The sequence below is a fragment of the Ursus americanus genome, chromosome 12 (genome assembly GCF_024610735.1).
Source record: "Ursus americanus isolate L20-20 chromosome 12, mUrsAme1.1.p, whole genome shotgun sequence".
NCBI lineage: Eukaryota > Metazoa > Chordata > Mammalia > Carnivora > Ursidae > Ursus > Ursus americanus.
In genome coordinates this window covers 2211611-2228007 of record NC_142138.1, presented here as the reverse complement: position 1 = coordinate 2228007, position 16397 = coordinate 2211611, and the positions used below count along the sequence as shown (strand labels likewise).

Genomic DNA, 16397 nt, shown 5'->3' with positions numbered 1-16397 from the left:
CTTTTGTTTAGGGAAAAGTGGCTTGAGAGTTTTCTAAGATACACAACCAGTAAGTAGGAGGGCTGAGATTTGAATCCAGGGTTCCATCTTCTCCCTCCCTTCCTCCCTCTCCCTTTCCTTCCTTCCTCTCTCTTAACTCCCTCCCTCCCTCTTTCCTTCTTCCCTCCCTTTCTTCCGTCCCTCCTTCCTTCCACATAACAAATATTTATTGGAATTATAATGTGTTAACAACTCTGTGAAACAGCAGTAAGTAAGATTGACAGTTCCTGCCCTCAGAAGCTTAGAGTCTAGGGGACAAGTGCTAAGGACTGCTAGGGAGCAGCTGGGTGGGATGGGAGCAGCCAGTCGGCAGGCAACAAGGATTGTCTGAGGACAGTTACAGAAGATGTACACCCATTGAGATGAGCAGAGGCTGAGAACTCCTAGCTGACCTGACAAACAACCCGGACTCTGTCGGTATGTGAATGTGCCCAGAGGCGTGGGGCAGGAGGAACGACACGTGACCGAGCCCAGAAGCAAGAGCGCGTGAAACGTGTGGTGGACAGAGGCAGGAGCTGATGGTCCAGATGTAAAGATGGTTCAGAGCAGCAGGGACATGTGGGCCAAGTTCAGGAGTCTGGCCTTTATTCTTAGGGCACCGGACCCACTGCAGGATTAGGAACATGGCAAACTGGAGGGCAGAGGGACTTATTAGGAAGCTCTTAATAGAATCACGATGGAAAAAGGGAGGTCGTGGTGGACTGAAGTTACCCAGGAAGAAGATCTATCATATGCCATGTGCAGGAGGGCTCAGGCTCCAGAGCCAGGCAGACCGTGTTATAATCTTGGGTGAGTCACTTCACCTGTTTGAGTCTCATTGTCTTGTCTATAAAATGGGCATGATTGTAACATGCACTGTATAGGGTAAGACTCCAGTGAGAATACGTACAAAGTGCTTCACATGGTGTCTAGTACATATAATGGTACACTCTAATGTGTTTGAGATACGACTATTATTGGCTGTAGAAGTAAACTTGACCTGAGCCCCCACTTTACTCCATATGCTTTTGTCAGATTTACCAGCAACTTCCCAGCTCTTCTTTGTGGGTCTGTTGGCTCCTTCCAAATTGTGAGGTCCTTGAGGATGCTTGTCCCCAGCACCTAGCAAGGTACCTTGCACACTGCCAGGGCTTAGTGGCCAGTTACTGAATTGAATCAGAAAATAGGCAGCCACCAGAAAATGTCTATTTGAAAAATCTGTGGTTTGGAAGACTAGTCATGCTGAAATGCTTATAGAATGAGAGTAGGTCTAAAAATAAAAAGAATTGTATTTAGGCCGTGGTCATTACTGTCAAATTTGTGCGTGAATATAGAGGAACATAAGAAAGGCAGAGGGAAGATGAAAAGAGTCGATTTTAAGGTGGGGGGGGTTCTGAGTGGCTTTAAAAGAATGCTATTTTTGGCGTAAGGCTATTGGGATGACGAGCATATATTCACAAGAGCACCAGCCCAGAGGGGCGCCATTACCTCTCTGATTCCTGGATCTTCCCCAGGTTCTTGGTCTCACTGGTGGGCTCCTTGACCATTATACTTGTCTCCCAGCGCTGATCTCCAGATTCAAAGAGGAAGAGCCTGCCTGTGTCAGTGCCAACGATGATCTTGTCATCAGACACCCAGGTGTGGGCTAGATAGTTTTGGGTTTCTCCCCTCTGAATATTGGTTTGCTTCAGGGTCCCCTCAGCAAAACGGAGGAGCTTAAATATCCCATTTCCAGTGACACAAACCTGAGTGTTATCCTGGGGATTGAAGCTCACCTGTAAAATGTGAAAGGATAAAACTAATCTTGATGGGATTACTTCTCATTTTAAGCGTGAACATTTATTTCAGGTAGCTCAGAATATCCTTTAAGCATCACAAAGTCATGATAAATTTTGATACCATATTTGATAAGAGCACAGATTCATTATATTTGTAGGGCCCATGCATCTTAAACTAGGAATCCTACAAAAATCATTTTACCAAGGCCAAAAAGAAGATAAACAGGTCTTGACAAAATAGAACGAAGGCTCAGCTGGAAAAGGAGGGTCTGGTGGGTTTACGTGCCCTGTCCAGGGGGAATGGGACCATGTCAGTGAGAGCTATGCAGTCCCCTACCAACTAGGATGTACAGTAATGGCGGTCAACCTGCACCCCTACTAGATGGTGAGCAGCTGACGGGCTCTAGTTTCTTCATCTCTATATACCCAGTGCTGGGTTCAGATTGGGCATCCGATAAATGTTCACTGAATCTCTTGGAGAGGATGTACTCTACTCAGGATAGGGGTGCTGGACCCGACATCACCAAGGCCAAATGAAATAATCTTCTGGCTTTCTCTGCCTTTGGTCTGATTCTGTGGTCACCAAGTAACCTCTGATTACTAATTTCACCTCCCGAGTTCTCTATCACTAGGGAGGAACTACACCAGATAAATGATAGGAGTACTCTGGTTGTCACATGCTGGGTTAACCACCAGCCTCTCGTGAGAATAATGGGAGTCCATTCCTGAGACACTGACTGGCTAATATCTCTGAACATGAGCAGATATGAGTTCTTGAACTTGTAAAGCTGAGTACCAGATCCTAGCCTGGTCCTATAAAAGTAGGATAATAATTATGCAGACCACGTGTGGTCGTTGAGAGACTAAATTTAAAAATGCAAATGAAATCAGTACTGTTCCTGGCACATAGAAAGCATTCCATCAAGATCTTCCTATTTTTCATAACTTGCACGATACTTATTATGAGGGGAGGTACCTGGTAGACAGCATTGTTCTGAGAGTCGGTTCTAATAATGGCCATTACTTTCTGTTTTTCCCACAGCCAATAGACAAGGTTTGACTCTGGAGGTGATGTCTGAGTCAACAGGTATTTGGAGTCTGGAGAAAAGGCCATGCTAATAAATCTCTGAACGGGGAAGTCAAAATTATTAAGAATTTTGCGCTTCCGACAAGGGATGGATGACAGTTCATAAATGGTGATGACGGGTTTTTCTTGCACAGTCTCGGAGATAGCGAGGTATCGCCGATTGGGACTGATGGACAAGGCCAGCATGCCCTGACTCTTGTCTGAGCCTGTAAACAGAGGTAAAGGGGGATAATGAGGGCAGATCGTGCTTTCACCGTGACTCAACATGAACCAGACACAGTTGGTGGTGGGTTTGACCCATGGGGGAAAGGCACAGAAATGGTAACTGTCAATCCCTGCGGTCCCTCAGTACCACTATGTCTGGGGTATTAGGAAAATGACGAGGATGGGTACCTCGCTGAGGCTGAGGTAGGAGGAGAAGTCAGGGAAGGATGCCAGGAGGACAAGGTGGGACAGGTGACAGGAAGAGCAAAGGTGTGGATGTGGGAAAGGGTACAACATGGTGGAGAACTGCAAACAGTGGGGTATGGCTGGAGAATCACATGCGAGGCAGGGGAAACCAAAGGTGGGCCTAGAGGGGTGGAATAGGGTAGGACTTTATGCTCAGAGCCACCAGCACTCAAGACTCCTCTACTTTTGAGGCTGAGAGGCCAACTGCTGGAGTCCCCAGGCTCTTTCGTGGTTTGGTCATCTATGTGATGTTCTGGCCATGAGACAGCCGCAGAAATCTGCTGGACTGGCTTTATGGTAAATCTTGTGCGTTCTCAAAAACCAGAGATGGATGCATTTTCCTGGAATATGTTGGTGATACCTGGAGATAGAGCAGTCATCTTGCAACCACGAGGTAACAGGCACGAGAACAGAAGTTGTGGTCTAGAAAGCAAAGGCTGAGGCAAAGATTAAGTGGCAAATACTTTATTTGGGAGATGAAATCAGGCCCGTGTTATGATTTTCATGGACCTCTTCTGCCATTAATGGTAAAAATTAATAAAATGGTTTAAAAAATAAAATGGTAAAAAATTATATTTTATGACTGCATTGGTATAAAGAAGACTGTAATGCAGACTGGATTTATTATTATTACATTCATTTTCTTGGGTGTCTAAAAGTATCACCGGCCCAAGGCTCTGTGCTTCCCGTGCCGTGTGGATAAGCCGGCCTGGATTCAAGCCCAGGGCAGGGAGGGTGAGCGAGGCCGGAGAGATGGGCTAGCCCTGACGCCGTGGGCCCTGCGTTCTTGCTTCACAATGAGCTGCAGCAAGTCTGGCCAGTGAAGCACCTCTCTGGAACGGCTGCAGGGAGTCACTGTGCCTCAGCAAAGAACCCAGGTTTTAGGACACTGGGAGCCTTGTGTGAGAGTTTGGAGTTTACCACGGAGGCAAATGAAATGCCACCAAGAAATTTTTGGAAGGGTCAGATGTGTGTCATAGAAAGGTCCCTCTAGGGGCACCTGGGTGGCTCAGTCGTTAAGCGTCTGCCTTCAGCTCAGGGTGTGATCCCGGTGTTCTGGGATGGAGCCCCACATCAGGCTCCTCCACTATAAGCCTGCTTCTTCCTCTCCCACTCCCCCTGCTTGTGTTCCCTCCCTCACTGGCTGTCTCTATCTTTGTTAAATAAATAAATAAAATCTTTAAAAAAAAAAAAAAAGAATGGTCCCTCTAGCAACTGTGTGGGAGACAGTCCTGGAGGGAGGGAAACCTGGGGGCAGATTATTTCAAACACAGGATGGTAGTGACAAGCAGTATGAAGGCTGGGATGGGAGATGAGAGAAACGCTAAGTCGGACTGGTGGTTGCCTGAGTGAGGCCCGGGAAGGAAGGCGAGACGTGAACAATGACTGACATCTGGTGACGGAGAGTAGGGGTGACAGCTGGGAAGGAACACAGAGAGGTGGGAGGAAGGGGGGGAGTTAGGGGTCACGGTGAAGATGACGTCCACCGTTTTCTGCAGAAAACAGCCCATCCAAGGATTTTATTTTATTTTATTTATTTATTTTTTAAGATTTTATTTATTTATTCGACAGAGAGACAGTCAGCGAGAGAGGGAACACAAGCAGGGGGAGTGGGAGAGGAGGAAGCAGGCTCACAGCAGAAGAGCCTGATGTGGGACTTGATCCCGTAACGCCGGGATCACGCCCTGAGCCGAAGGCAGACGATTAACCGCTGTGCCACCCAGGCGCCCCCCAAGGATTTTATTTTTATTCATGTTTATTTGGTTCTAGTTTTTTTCTGATTTCTTTGTTTTTTATCCTAAAACCTTTACTTCATCTTGGGTTCAGGATGGTAAAAGGCATGAAGTGAGAATTTAAGTTGATTCCCATTTCCCAAATACCTCACTAGTTGTCCCAGCAGATTCCTAATGCCACCTTAATGATATATCAAGTTCATTTACGTATATAAATATATACACCTGGGTTTCTGGGATATTTATACCAGCACTACATTATTTTTGTAATCATAGCTTTATCATGTATTTGACAATCTGGCAAAGGAGGGTCTTAAGGGAAGAGAGGGAGCAAAAAGGAGGGGACAATTCAGTTCTGGATATACTGTGTGGGAGCTACACACTGCGGGACATTTGGGTAAAGAGGTCGAGCCGACAGTTGCACGTGATTCTAAAGCTCAGGGACGAGCTGGGACTGAGAATGCAGATTTGAGGTGAGAGTCACAGTGGCTCGCTGAAACTGTAAGCATGGATGAGACTGCCCGGAGGAGGCAAAGGAAAACTTCTCCCTCCTTCCTTGTGTGCTTTTGCGCCAGGGCCATACCTGACATAGCATTTGTCCTCATTTCCAAGCCCTGCTCCTTTGAATACACACCTGTCTCCACAACAACACAGAGCTCCTAGAGGGCAGGGCCATGGCTTTCTTGCCCATCCATCCGCCCATCTGTCCGTCCATCCATCCATTCATCCAATCACCAGTGCCTGACACCAAATGGGTGCTTAATATATATTGGCTGATTGCAGAGCTTGTAAAATGCTTTCGTACTGTTTTAACCCAGTTGATGACGGACTCCTTGAACTAGTTTCACCTCTTGCATGGATCTCCTCCAATCTTTTTGGTTACTCCTTTGAAGACTCTTTTGCTGGCTCTTCCCCAGTTCTCCAGCACTAAATGTAGGAGTGTCCCAGAGTGCACTCTTTTTGGTTCTACTGTTTTATAAATACATTCACTCCTTAAGACAATCTCTGATATTTGAGTGACTTTATATTTCATCTCTGTGTGGATGACCTTCAAATTTCTATCACCAGCCTGGACCTCTCTTCATTATATCCGGACCCAAAATAAAACTGCTCACTTAAGATCTCCATTTCCTCACTAGTGGGCATCCCAATCTTACCATGTCAAGAACTAAGCTCCCCATACCCTCCACAAGATCTGCTCCTTCTTCCGTCTTTTCTATCACTATCCCTACTGCCTGCCACCACCCCACTCCAAGCCAGCATCTTCTCTCACCTGGTCTCCTGCTTCCTCCCTTCCCCTCCTTAAATCTGTTCTCTATACAGTAGCTGAAACCTAAGTTAGATCCTGTTACTCTGCTCAGAAGCCCTCCATGACTTCCTCCTTCATCAGAGTACAAAGCTGTGGTACTTCTTCATCTGGCCTCCCCTTCCCCACTCCTCCATTCACTCCACTCTGGCCACACTGGTCTCCTTGCTATTCCCCTAACACACTAAAGACCCTCCTAACTCAGAGCCTAAAAGGTGAAAGGCAAAAGTATAAAGCATAAAAGAGACAATATAGGAGAATATATTAATCTAGGGGTAGGGAAGAATTCCTTAAGACAGAAAAAGGAAAAGGCTGATAAATTGCACTTCACTGAAACTAAGGATTTCTGTTCATCAAGATACCACAAAGAAGGAGAAAACACAAGTCCCAAAGTGGGAGGAATTCTATAGAGAATATATAAAGTGTGCCCATAAATCAATAAGAAAATTATCAAAAAGAAAAAAGAAAAAGAAAAAAATGAATAAAAGACTTGAGCAGGGCATTCATACAAGACTAAGTAGGAACAGCCCATAAACACGTGAAAAGCTAGTCATCCTCATTAGTAGTAGAGACATGTACACGAAAACTACAGTGAGATACTCTTTCTCAACCACCAGCTTAGCAAAGAGTTAGGAAGTTGGACAATGCCAAAGGATGGAGAGGTTGGGAAGGAACAGTGCCTCTCATGCATCCTGGTGGAAGGATGAACCAGTACTACCATATTACCCAGTAAGTTTAGTCCGGCTTGCGTGCCCTGAAGAATGTGTGCAAATGGATGGGCATACACAGATGCAAGAAGCTTCATAGTGGCATATGCTTTGTAATAGAAAAAAACTATTGTTTCCCAAATCCCCACCCACACTAGAATGGATAAACATATTTGAGACATTCGATTCATATGATGGAACACGTGTATTTAAGTGGGCCAAAAAACTTTCCTTTCGGTAACGCTGTTGGGATTATGGGGTTATATTTGACATCTACGGTTCATGTCTGTGTCAGGATGGAAAGGGTTTTTACCTGGAATGAATTTTTGCCACTTCTGATCCACATTGTATTTCACACAGTGATTTCCTGAAGGAAATATAATGATCTGTTCATCGAAGAAGAAGATATTGTTGGCCACGTGGGATCGAAGACCAAAAACGTGCAGCGACTGAGCCACCACGGTCGACATGGTAGCCCACGAAGTCCTGCTGAACATGCAGCGCAGCCGGTGAGGGTGGAGACACGCCCCCGGCCCCGCCCCCGGCCCCGCCCCGGAGCCTTCCTCAGTTCCCCCCGCCCCTCCAGCGCGCACCTCACCCCCTCTTGCGCGGGGCTCCTGCTTCTCCCCTCTTCTTCGCTCCTCACGGCTGCCTGCTTCTCCGGCCAGCCCCCAGCTACGCGCTCCCACCTTTCGCTTCCTGCCTCCGGATCGCCAGACTACTCGTGTATCCGGCGGTAGAACTCCTGCGGGTCCCAAGCAATCCTGACTCTCTCAGACGCCGGAGCGGTTCCTATAGCAACGGGAAACCGGAAGTGCCCTTGCCGCGGCCGGAAGCGGAAGTCCCGGTGGAAAAGTTCAGCCGCGGCAGAGAGCGGTCGGTGCCGGGGCCACCTGCTCGGGTGCACGTGGGCCGCGGTGTGAGCGCAAGGGCGGCGGGCAGGCCGCCGCGGCGAGAGGCGCCCCTTTCCGGCCGCGCGGGCCTGGGGCCACCCGGCACCGTCGACTAGAGTGGACGCGCGCGCTCGTTGCGACATGGACACTCCCCCCCTGTCAGGTTCGGACTCGGATTCTGATGATTCTCTGGTCACAGACCGAGAGGTAGGTGGCAGCCGAGCTCGCGGGGCTGGGCGCGGGAGCGGGTCCTCACTCCCCCGGTGCTGACTGCCGCTTGTGCCCTGCAGTTGCAGGATGCGTTTTCCCGAGGACTCCTGAAGCCAGGCCTCAATGTCGTGCTGGAGGGGCCGAAGAAGGCTGTGAACGACGTGGTGAGTCGGGCGCCTGGTCGGGGGTCCTGGGACACGGGATGCTCACAAGACACTGTTGTGCTTGTGACACTGGGTTCTTGTCCCAGGGAAGACGCAGCCTGCGCATTGCCAGGAGGGTCAATTACCGACCCGGTTGTTGGGGCTGAGAGCTTTGTCCGTTGGCCCGTGTCCTTCATGCTGGCTCAGTGTCTGAATTTCCTAGAGTGGCCTGAAGCAGTGTTTGGCTGAATTCAAGCGGGATCTGGAATGGGTTGAAAGGCTTGATGTGACCCTGGGACCCGTGCCGGAAGTCAGTGGACCCCAGTCAACACCTCAGAACAAGGATCAGAAAGCTGTTGATCCAGAAGATGACTTCCAGCGCGAGATGAGCTTGTACGTTTTCAAGTGTGGGAGTTCTGGGTCCCTGTGCTTAGAGTGGGGAGGTGGGGAAAGTAGTGAGCCTGTACTCCTCAGAAGTTGTCACAAGCCTGAGAGTAAGAAGGAGGGCCTCTTTAAGCTTGAAAGAGCTAAGGAGATTGTGCGTGGTTGGAAGAGCTCCTTGGTCCACCAGTTATAATCCAAATTCCAGTTGATTTTATTTTTAAATTTTATTTTGAAGTATTCAGTTTTAAAGTTTTTTTGTACTTCCAGTTATTTAAGCAAAAACTTGATTCTGGAAGCTTATATGAACTTTTTCCAGTGACTACATAAGAATTAATAATTAGTATTAGTTTGTAAGTTAATGGGTATTTTTAGTGTGGTTACTCTCTTAAACTGATTTATTTTTAGCAGAACTCCCTCCCTCTTTAAAGAGTGTATGGCTAAATTTCTCCAAGATACCAAGTTAATGAGGCTTTTATTACGTTTTCATTTGTCTGTGTACTCCTGCTGGTGGAGATCAGATGTTGAGAGTTTTTCTGATCATGGATAACTCCGAGGTTATCCTTGTCAGATAGGCAAGTGAGAAGGAATAGAAGGTCTCTCTCCCTTAGCTTATTTCCCAGTTTGTCCCACATCACACTGTCCTCCATCCTCAGCTACCGGCAGGCCCAGGCTGCGGTGCTGGCGGTATTACCCCGCCTTCATCAGCTCAAAGTCCCTACCAAGAGGCCCACTGACTATTTTGCAGAGATGGCCAAGTCTGATCAGCAGATGCAGAAGGTAAGAAACAAAGGTTTTCTCCGGAAAGCTGAGGCTGTATACCTAAGTGTGGTCAGCTGGCTTATCTCCTATAATGTTTTTAAAAAGACTAAGCCCAGTAATAGGAAAGTGGTTGTCAGAGGACAATTACTGTCTTAACTGTCTACTTCAGACTCATGCCAGTCACCACCAATTAGATAAATATAAGGATGATTTTTCCTAATTTAAACAGTTAAGGGGAGGAGAAGTACTATAAGAACTGTGGTTCTGGAGATTAAGATGGCCTTTTGCATTTCCTGGCTGGTGTGGTCATGGCATGGTGTATAGAAGAAGCACACTTCTTGTCCTGCAGTTGCCAAGGGCTGGGGCTGTAACTTGTAAACAATTCCTTTTTTCTGGGCCTCAGTTTTCTCTTCTCTAAGATGAGCGACTAATTAATATCAGATGTAGTATAATTTAGAGTTGGGTAGATCTTGGTCCTCGTTTAACTTTGGGAGGAAGAGAGTTGCCAAAATTTCGTCCAAGATCTATTCCAATAGTTCTCTTGGGTCTCAAGCTGGATTTTAGGGAGCTCTTGTCTCAGTGGTCCTTGGGGAAGCTAATCTAGAGATGAGCTGGGAGACATCTCTGTACGCTCACCCTGACAAGTGCTTACCCTTTGACTGAAATGTCTGGTCTGATGGAAAAGGCTGGATACCTGATACCGGTTTGAGTTCTAAACGTGTGTCTGGTATATTGGAGAAGGGAACTGAGGCTGCATGCTGGTTTGACCTCAGTCCGCAGACAGTAGGGTTGGGGAGAAGTTAGTTTCTCCTGGCAAAGTGGCAAGCAGGCAGTTTTGCATAAGGGAACAGACAGCACTGGGAGTGGAAGGTCCCTTTCAGGTTCTACCACGGATACTTTTGGTATCCTGGACAAAGTGCTCAGCCTTTGGGCCTCTTGTCCAGGTTTCCTTTGAGCCCCAGTTTGCAGAACTGGGAAGATCCGCTCCCGCTCCAGTGCACCCTAAGCAGCGGTCAGCCCAGATTCGAATAACATAAGCTGACAACATTTTGTGTTTTAGATTCGACAGAAGCTGCAGGCTAAGCAGACGGCCATGGAGAAGTCTGAAAAGGCGAAGCAACTGCGAGCACTTAGGAAATACGGGAAGAAGGTGAGAAGCAAAGTGTGCGGGCATAGGGTGCGGCCGAGTGTTGTCAGGCTGGGGTGCCAGGGTCAGATCTGGTTCCGTGCCCTGTGTGTGTTCCGTCTTGTGTTGAGTATCTGCCCTCATAGGAGCCATGTGTGCTCAGATCCGTAAAGACCATCTTGACACCAGGGTCTCACGGCAGGGGCGGGGGGGTTGGCCTGGTAACTGCTGGGAGTCATTCATTTTGCTGGACTTCATTTGCACATCTGTACAGTGCAGAGGTGGGTCCAGTTCAGTGGGGTCCAAACCTGACCTCACAGCAAAATCACCAGGGGAAATCTTTCAAAACAGAGTTCTAGGCTTCCGAATGTCTGGGAACCTGTGTGTATTGTCTTGCCTTCCCCCAAAAACTTCTCACATGATTCTGAGATGCATCCTGCTTTGGAGAATCCCTGGCCTAGAGGATTGTCACGTGTTTGAAAGAACCGTATTGTTGACTGTCATCTAGCTGAGAGGGAAAATGGCGCCTGTGTGCTTGAACTGCGATGTCTGAGTTCTGATGTAGACTCTAGGGAAACGCTTCTTGGTTTTCTTCTTTATTTCATGGTTATTTAGGAAAGAAGATGACAGGAGTTAAAGTCAGGGTTGTGGGAAGAAGTGAATGTGAAGAGGATTAGAACAAGTGTTCAGGCTTTGTCAGCATTTTGGACATAAACATTCATGGTCTGGGGCGCTGAGCTGCTGTCCGTATTTGGAGTCACTTCACTGGCGGGTCCTCAGCGGAGCAAGAGTAGAGCAGCGTCCTGTTCGCTGCAGACGGGCAGCTGTGCGTTTACCGGATTGATCCGGTGGTTGATAGCTGAGGTCAGCTCAGACTTGGGTGGTTGGTAGTAACAGAATCTGATGGATCAGAGGCAAAGAAAACTTCACTTGGGCCATTAGCTCACCGTTTCTAATTCGGGGAAATGTCATGGCAGTGTTCTCAGCTGGGGATAATTTGCTTTCCAGGGAACGTTCAGCAATGCCTGGAGACATTTTTGGTGTCACGTCTCGATGGGGAGTGTGCTACTTGCATCTAGTGGGTAGACGGCAGGGAGGCAGCTCAATGTCCTACAATGCATGGGACAGGCTCCCCACCTCCCAATAAAGAGTGATCCTGTCTAAGCTCTCAGTGGTATTGAGATTGAGGAACCCTGCCTTCGAGTATAAGCATCTGCTTTTGTCCTTACAGCTATTTTTCTTTTTGGTGTTTTGGGAGATTGTTTCTGTTGATACTTTCATGCCTCTAACGGTAGGGGCTAGATACTTAATCTGAGAATCGGATATGGCCCTAGACCTCGATGTAAAACTAGGCCTGGCTTTGTAGGCAGGATTGTGTAATGGGGTAAGAGTGTAGACTCCCGGGTGTGAATTCAGCTGTGCAGTTTCTCACTGTGTGACTCAGGCAAGTTACTTAACCTCTCTGTGCTTCAGTTTCAGGGGGTGATAGGAATTTCTGCTTCACAAGGTAGTTGAGAAGATAAACTAAGAATATAGTTAGAGCCTTAACTTAGTTCTGGCACATAGTGAATGTTCAGTGGTGATGGTAGCACAGCGCTGTTACCGGGAGGATGGAGACACTTGGATGTTGATGGTCTGGAGTGGATGTGACAGCCCTGTTTTTATGTCCCAGGTGCAAACAGAGGTTCTTCACAAGAGGCAGCGAGAGAAGACACATATGATGAATGCCATTAAGAAATATCAGAAAGGTCAGTATCTCTCCCTTCTAAGGATATAGGGGAGCAGGGGCGCTGCTAATTTTAACACCTGTTGCTCTAGAGCCTTGATTGACTTGAACCATCGGACCTAAGGTTTGGGAATGGTGCGGGGAGCAGGGTGTGCCTCTTAAAATTAACTTAGCAGGTAACAAGCTTCTTTTGAAGCTTCAGCTTTTCTTAAAATGCGTTGGTGCTGATCAAAGTACCTTTTCACCCCCTAGGCTTTTCTGATAAACTGGATTTCCTTGAGGGGGATCAGAAACCTGTTGCACGGAGAACGAAGGAAGGAGCAAAAGGCCAGCAGATGAAGAAGGGGTATGAAGTGTTTTGCTTTGGCTTTGTGGTGGGTACTGGGCAAGCAGTCCGTGAGCACGGTGGGACCTCCACAGGAGTGGCCTCAGAGTTGAGAGAGCACAGTGCTGCCTGCAGCCAAGGCTTATAGGCCTGTGTGATGGGTCCTTTTAGCCCTGTCAGTCTCGGAAGATTAAAGTAGGGCGCTTGGCTGGCTCAGTCAGTAGAGCACTTGACTCTTGATCTTGGGGTCATGAGTTCAAGCCCCACGTTGGATGTAGAGCTTACTTTAAAAAAAGTAATTAACTAAAAAAAAAAAAAAAAAAAAAAAAAAATCTAAAGTAGGGTGATGTAAGGATTTGGCACATTTTAAGTGCTCAGTAAAAGGTGATTCCTCATCTCCCAGTACGATGGTTAAGAGTGTAGACGTAGAGTTCGGGTCTAGAATTTGCCATTTTGGGTAGCTTTGAGCAAGTTACTTGACCTTTCTAAATATTCGTTGCCTCATCTGTGAAAATGAGAAAATTGTGTGCCCTCATAGCATTATGCAGATTTGAAAGGGCTAATGGCGGATATTATTTTCTTCCTAGTTTACCTTTATGCATCTCTGGACATCAGGCCTGGGGGAGATGGGAATTTCTGTAGAATATATTAATGCCATGATTAAGGCATTTAAGAAATAGTGCAGAAGCACGTTTTAGAAATAGCTGACCCAGTCTGGGGATCAAGGTGTGATGCTGCTTCCTGGAGGAGAGTCCCACCTGAGCTTAGTCTGAAGGGGGAACAAGAAGCAACGGGGAGAACTGGAGAAACACAGGGCTCAGCAAGAATGAAGAACACAAGTGAACAAAAGCATAGAGATGAGAGCAGCAGGTTTGTGTATGAGGAACAGCAAACATTTGGTACCAGTGGGAGTGCAGTGTGGGGCAAGGGGACTCGGTGAGATGTAGCTGGAGGGGCGCCTGGGCTGAGTCACAGAGACAGTGTTTGTCTTGTTAAGAAGCTTGGGTTTTAGGGGCGCCTGGGTGGCTCAGTGGTTAAGCATCTTTCTGGGATCAAGCCCCACGTCAGGCTCCTCCGCTGGGAGCCTGCTTCTTACTCTCCCACTCCCCCTGCCTGTGTTCCCTCTCTTGCTGTCTGTCTCTCTCTCTGTCAAATAAATAAATTAAAAAAAAAAAAGCAGCAGCAGCTTGGGTTTTATTCAGTAGGCAAGACATCAATGGGCTTTATAGTCATGTGTTTGAAAAATTACAGTGGTGCTTGTATAAAGGATGCACTCGCGGGAGGCAGGGGACCGATGAGGGGCTACTACAAAGTCCAGAGAGCAATGGTAACGAGCTGAAAGTGGTAACAGGCAGAGAAGAGAAAACGGGTGGAAGAAATACTCAAGAAGTTAACTTAGGAGCGTGCAGTAATGGCGTTGGGTGTAGAGAGTGGAAGAAGGAAGGGTCAAGGCTGGCGCCCAGGTTTCTAGCCTAGGAGGCTGGACTAGATGGCAGGATACCAACCTCGAGTCAGAGCTTACACACAGGAGGTAAACCCAGGCTAGGAAGGGAGATGGCCTGTGATCTTGGATATGCTAAATTTGAGATTCCTGCGGGATGACCGGTTTTAAATCTATTACATTTGAATGTTAACCGCATGTACTATCCTTGAAAGGAGTGGAAACAACTGAGGATGATGTAGCAAGCGTCAGTCAGAACAAGCAGCTTTCCAGAGACGTGTTGAGCCACAAGATAGATGGGGATCCTTTCCTGGGTCTTGCTTTGTTTTCCTGCTCTAGTGGTTAAAACCATAAGTAGACGAGCTTGCCTGGGGGGTTTAGAGTTAAGAATGTAGGGCCAAGGGTGAGCTTCTGGGTAACAGCAGCATCCGAGAGCTTTTGCTTATAGACGGAAACTAAGGGTGGTGGTGGGCCACGGGATTCATCAGGATTTGCAGTGTCGCAGGTAACCTGTAAGCCTCCTTTTTTCCAGGCCCAATGCTAAGCGGCGCTATAAAAACCAGAAGTTTGGTTTTGGCGGAAAGAAGAAGGGCTCCAAGTGGAACACGCGTGACAGCTACGATGATGTATCCAGCTTCCGGGCCAAGACGGCTCATGGCAAGGGCCTCAAGAGGCCTGGAAAGAAAGGATCAAATGTAAGTGAGCCGTGGGTCCCATCCCACACCTGCCCACGCCCTTCTTTTCCTTGGGGCAGAAGGCCAGGCTCCTGCGTGACCACATGTGGTATTTCTTTTTCCGTAGAAGAGACCTGGCAAACGCACAAGAGAGAAGATGAAGAGCAGAACACACTAAGCAGCATCTTTGTGAACCAGGAACCGAGGGGAAGGGTTGCGGACGTGGGATTTCATACCGTTGGACGTCTTCTGTTGGTTTCTTTTTGTAAAAAGTTCTTTAATAAACTAAAACATTTTCAAAGAAACATATAATCTTGGTTAAAAACTCAGGAATAGGGGCACCTGGGTGGCACAGCGGTTAAGCGTCTGCCTTCGGCTCAGGGCGTGATCCCGGCGTTCCGGGATCGAGCCCCACATCAGGCTCCTCTGCTGGGAGCCTGCTTCTTCCTCTCCCACTCCCCCTGCTTGTGTTCCCTCTCTCACTGGCTGTCTCTATCTCTGTCAAATAAATAAATAAAATCTTAAAAAAAAACAAACAAACAGGAATAAAAGATGAAGTTACTTTTATTTATTAAGATTGCTATTTATTGATGGTAATTTAGACTTTGAGTCCAAATTGCCTTTCCTTTATGATGGATGAAGATTTAACGTACGCTTTCCTCGTCCTTCTGAGTAATTGTATCGTGATTTACGATAAATCAAGAGTCCGTGTTGATATCATATGATTGTTTAAATACCCATCGCCGTCAGCTAGATGTACTGTGATAAAATTTCCTTTGTGGTACAGCTTTCGGGTTTTCCTTGAGTTAATAGTACTTTATTTTTCTGTGTGCCTAATTTTCCTTTTATACCCTTATTTTTCGTTAGACGCATGTTGTTTTATCCACCTTATAATTTCCTGCTCCAACCTAGGTCTGTCATGCAGCTCTCTCACCCTGTCTCTTCTAGACCATCTAGATTGGAGCCACTATTTCCCGGATCCCATTCCCAACTTAGCTTATGCCTTCTTTGGCCGCGGACCATCCTCTAGTATCTTCCTAGGAAAGAGAACTTGGGAACCCCTACGTTTCTGCAGTTGACTTTAGTTTGGCTGGTGGGAGTTGTCCTGAGAATGTTACAGGCACTGCCTCCTCTCCCCACTGAGAAGTTGCTGTCATTCCTTCTCTTTCTTCTCTCTGGAAGCTTTTCTTCTCCCAGCGATCTGAAATTCCATGATGACATGCCTTGGCGTGGGCCCGTTTTTATTTTTTGGTTCGGGTATTTGGAAGGATGCTGGATCTTCAGTATTGGCAAATTTTATTTGATAGCTTCTCCCTATTTTCTTTGTTCTAATTCTGAAGTTTCTGTTAGTCAAATTTTGAACCCCTTTGATGGTCTTCTAAGTTTGTATTTTAGTTCCACTTCAGGGAAAGGATTTCTCTGATTCTTTTTTCTAATCATTTAGTGAATATTTATTTTAGCTTTCATTTTCCGTTTTATCCCTCAAGAGTTCTTTATTCTCTTATCTCAGAACGTGAATTATAATTTTGTTTTTTTAAGAGTTTTTTTCTGTTCCTTTCATTATGTTTCCTTGGGTTTCCCCCAGCCCCTCTCTGTGTATTATGATCCCCCTTTTGCACGTTGAGCCGTGTGAAAGT

At 47.0% G+C, this 16397-nt stretch overlaps 2 protein-coding genes across 2 annotated transcripts in view; one reads left to right on the top strand and one right to left on the bottom strand.

Moving 5' to 3' along the window:
• CFAP57 (cilia and flagella associated protein 57) overlaps window positions 1-7561 on the bottom strand; it is a 67245-nt gene extending 59684 nt beyond the window's left edge. The window contains exons 1-3 of the mRNA XM_045799789.2: window positions 7393-7561; window positions 2773-3089; window positions 1507-1793 (exon numbers count right to left, since the gene is read on the bottom strand). Of these exons, the coding sequence (XP_045655745.1) occupies window positions 1507-1793; window positions 2773-3089; window positions 7393-7549 (761 nt within the window). The 5' untranslated portion in view covers window positions 7550-7561. The remainder of the gene's footprint in view (window positions 1-1506; window positions 1794-2772; window positions 3090-7392) is intronic.
• A 537-nt stretch (window positions 7562-8098) lies between these two features.
• Window positions 8099-15315, top strand: EBNA1BP2 (EBNA1 binding protein 2). Its single transcript, XM_045799795.2, has 9 exons — window positions 8099-8179; window positions 8263-8346; window positions 8549-8718; window positions 9363-9486; window positions 10529-10618; window positions 12267-12342; window positions 12573-12666; window positions 14619-14781; window positions 14888-15315. Exons 1-9 carry the CDS (start codon window positions 8114-8116, stop codon window positions 14936-14938), a joined length of 918 nt encoding a protein of 305 aa, XP_045655751.2. The 5' UTR covers window positions 8099-8113; the 3' UTR covers window positions 14939-15315.
• Window positions 15316-16397: the final 1082 nt, after the last annotated feature.

Excerpts from the sequence above, each read along its gene's own strand:
- EBNA1BP2 (XM_045799795.2), top strand. The coding sequence starts at position 8,114 with ATGGACACTCCCCCCCTGTCAGGTTCGGACTCGGATTCTGATGATTCT. Across the intron at positions 8,347-8,548 it reads AGAAGGCTGTGAACGACGTG|AGTGGCCTGAAGCAGTGTTT; the intron begins GTGAGTCGGGCG and ends TGAATTTCCTAG. Across the intron at positions 14,782-14,887 it reads CTGGAAAGAAAGGATCAAAT|AAGAGACCTGGCAAACGCAC; the intron begins GTAAGTGAGCCG and ends CTTTTTCCGTAG.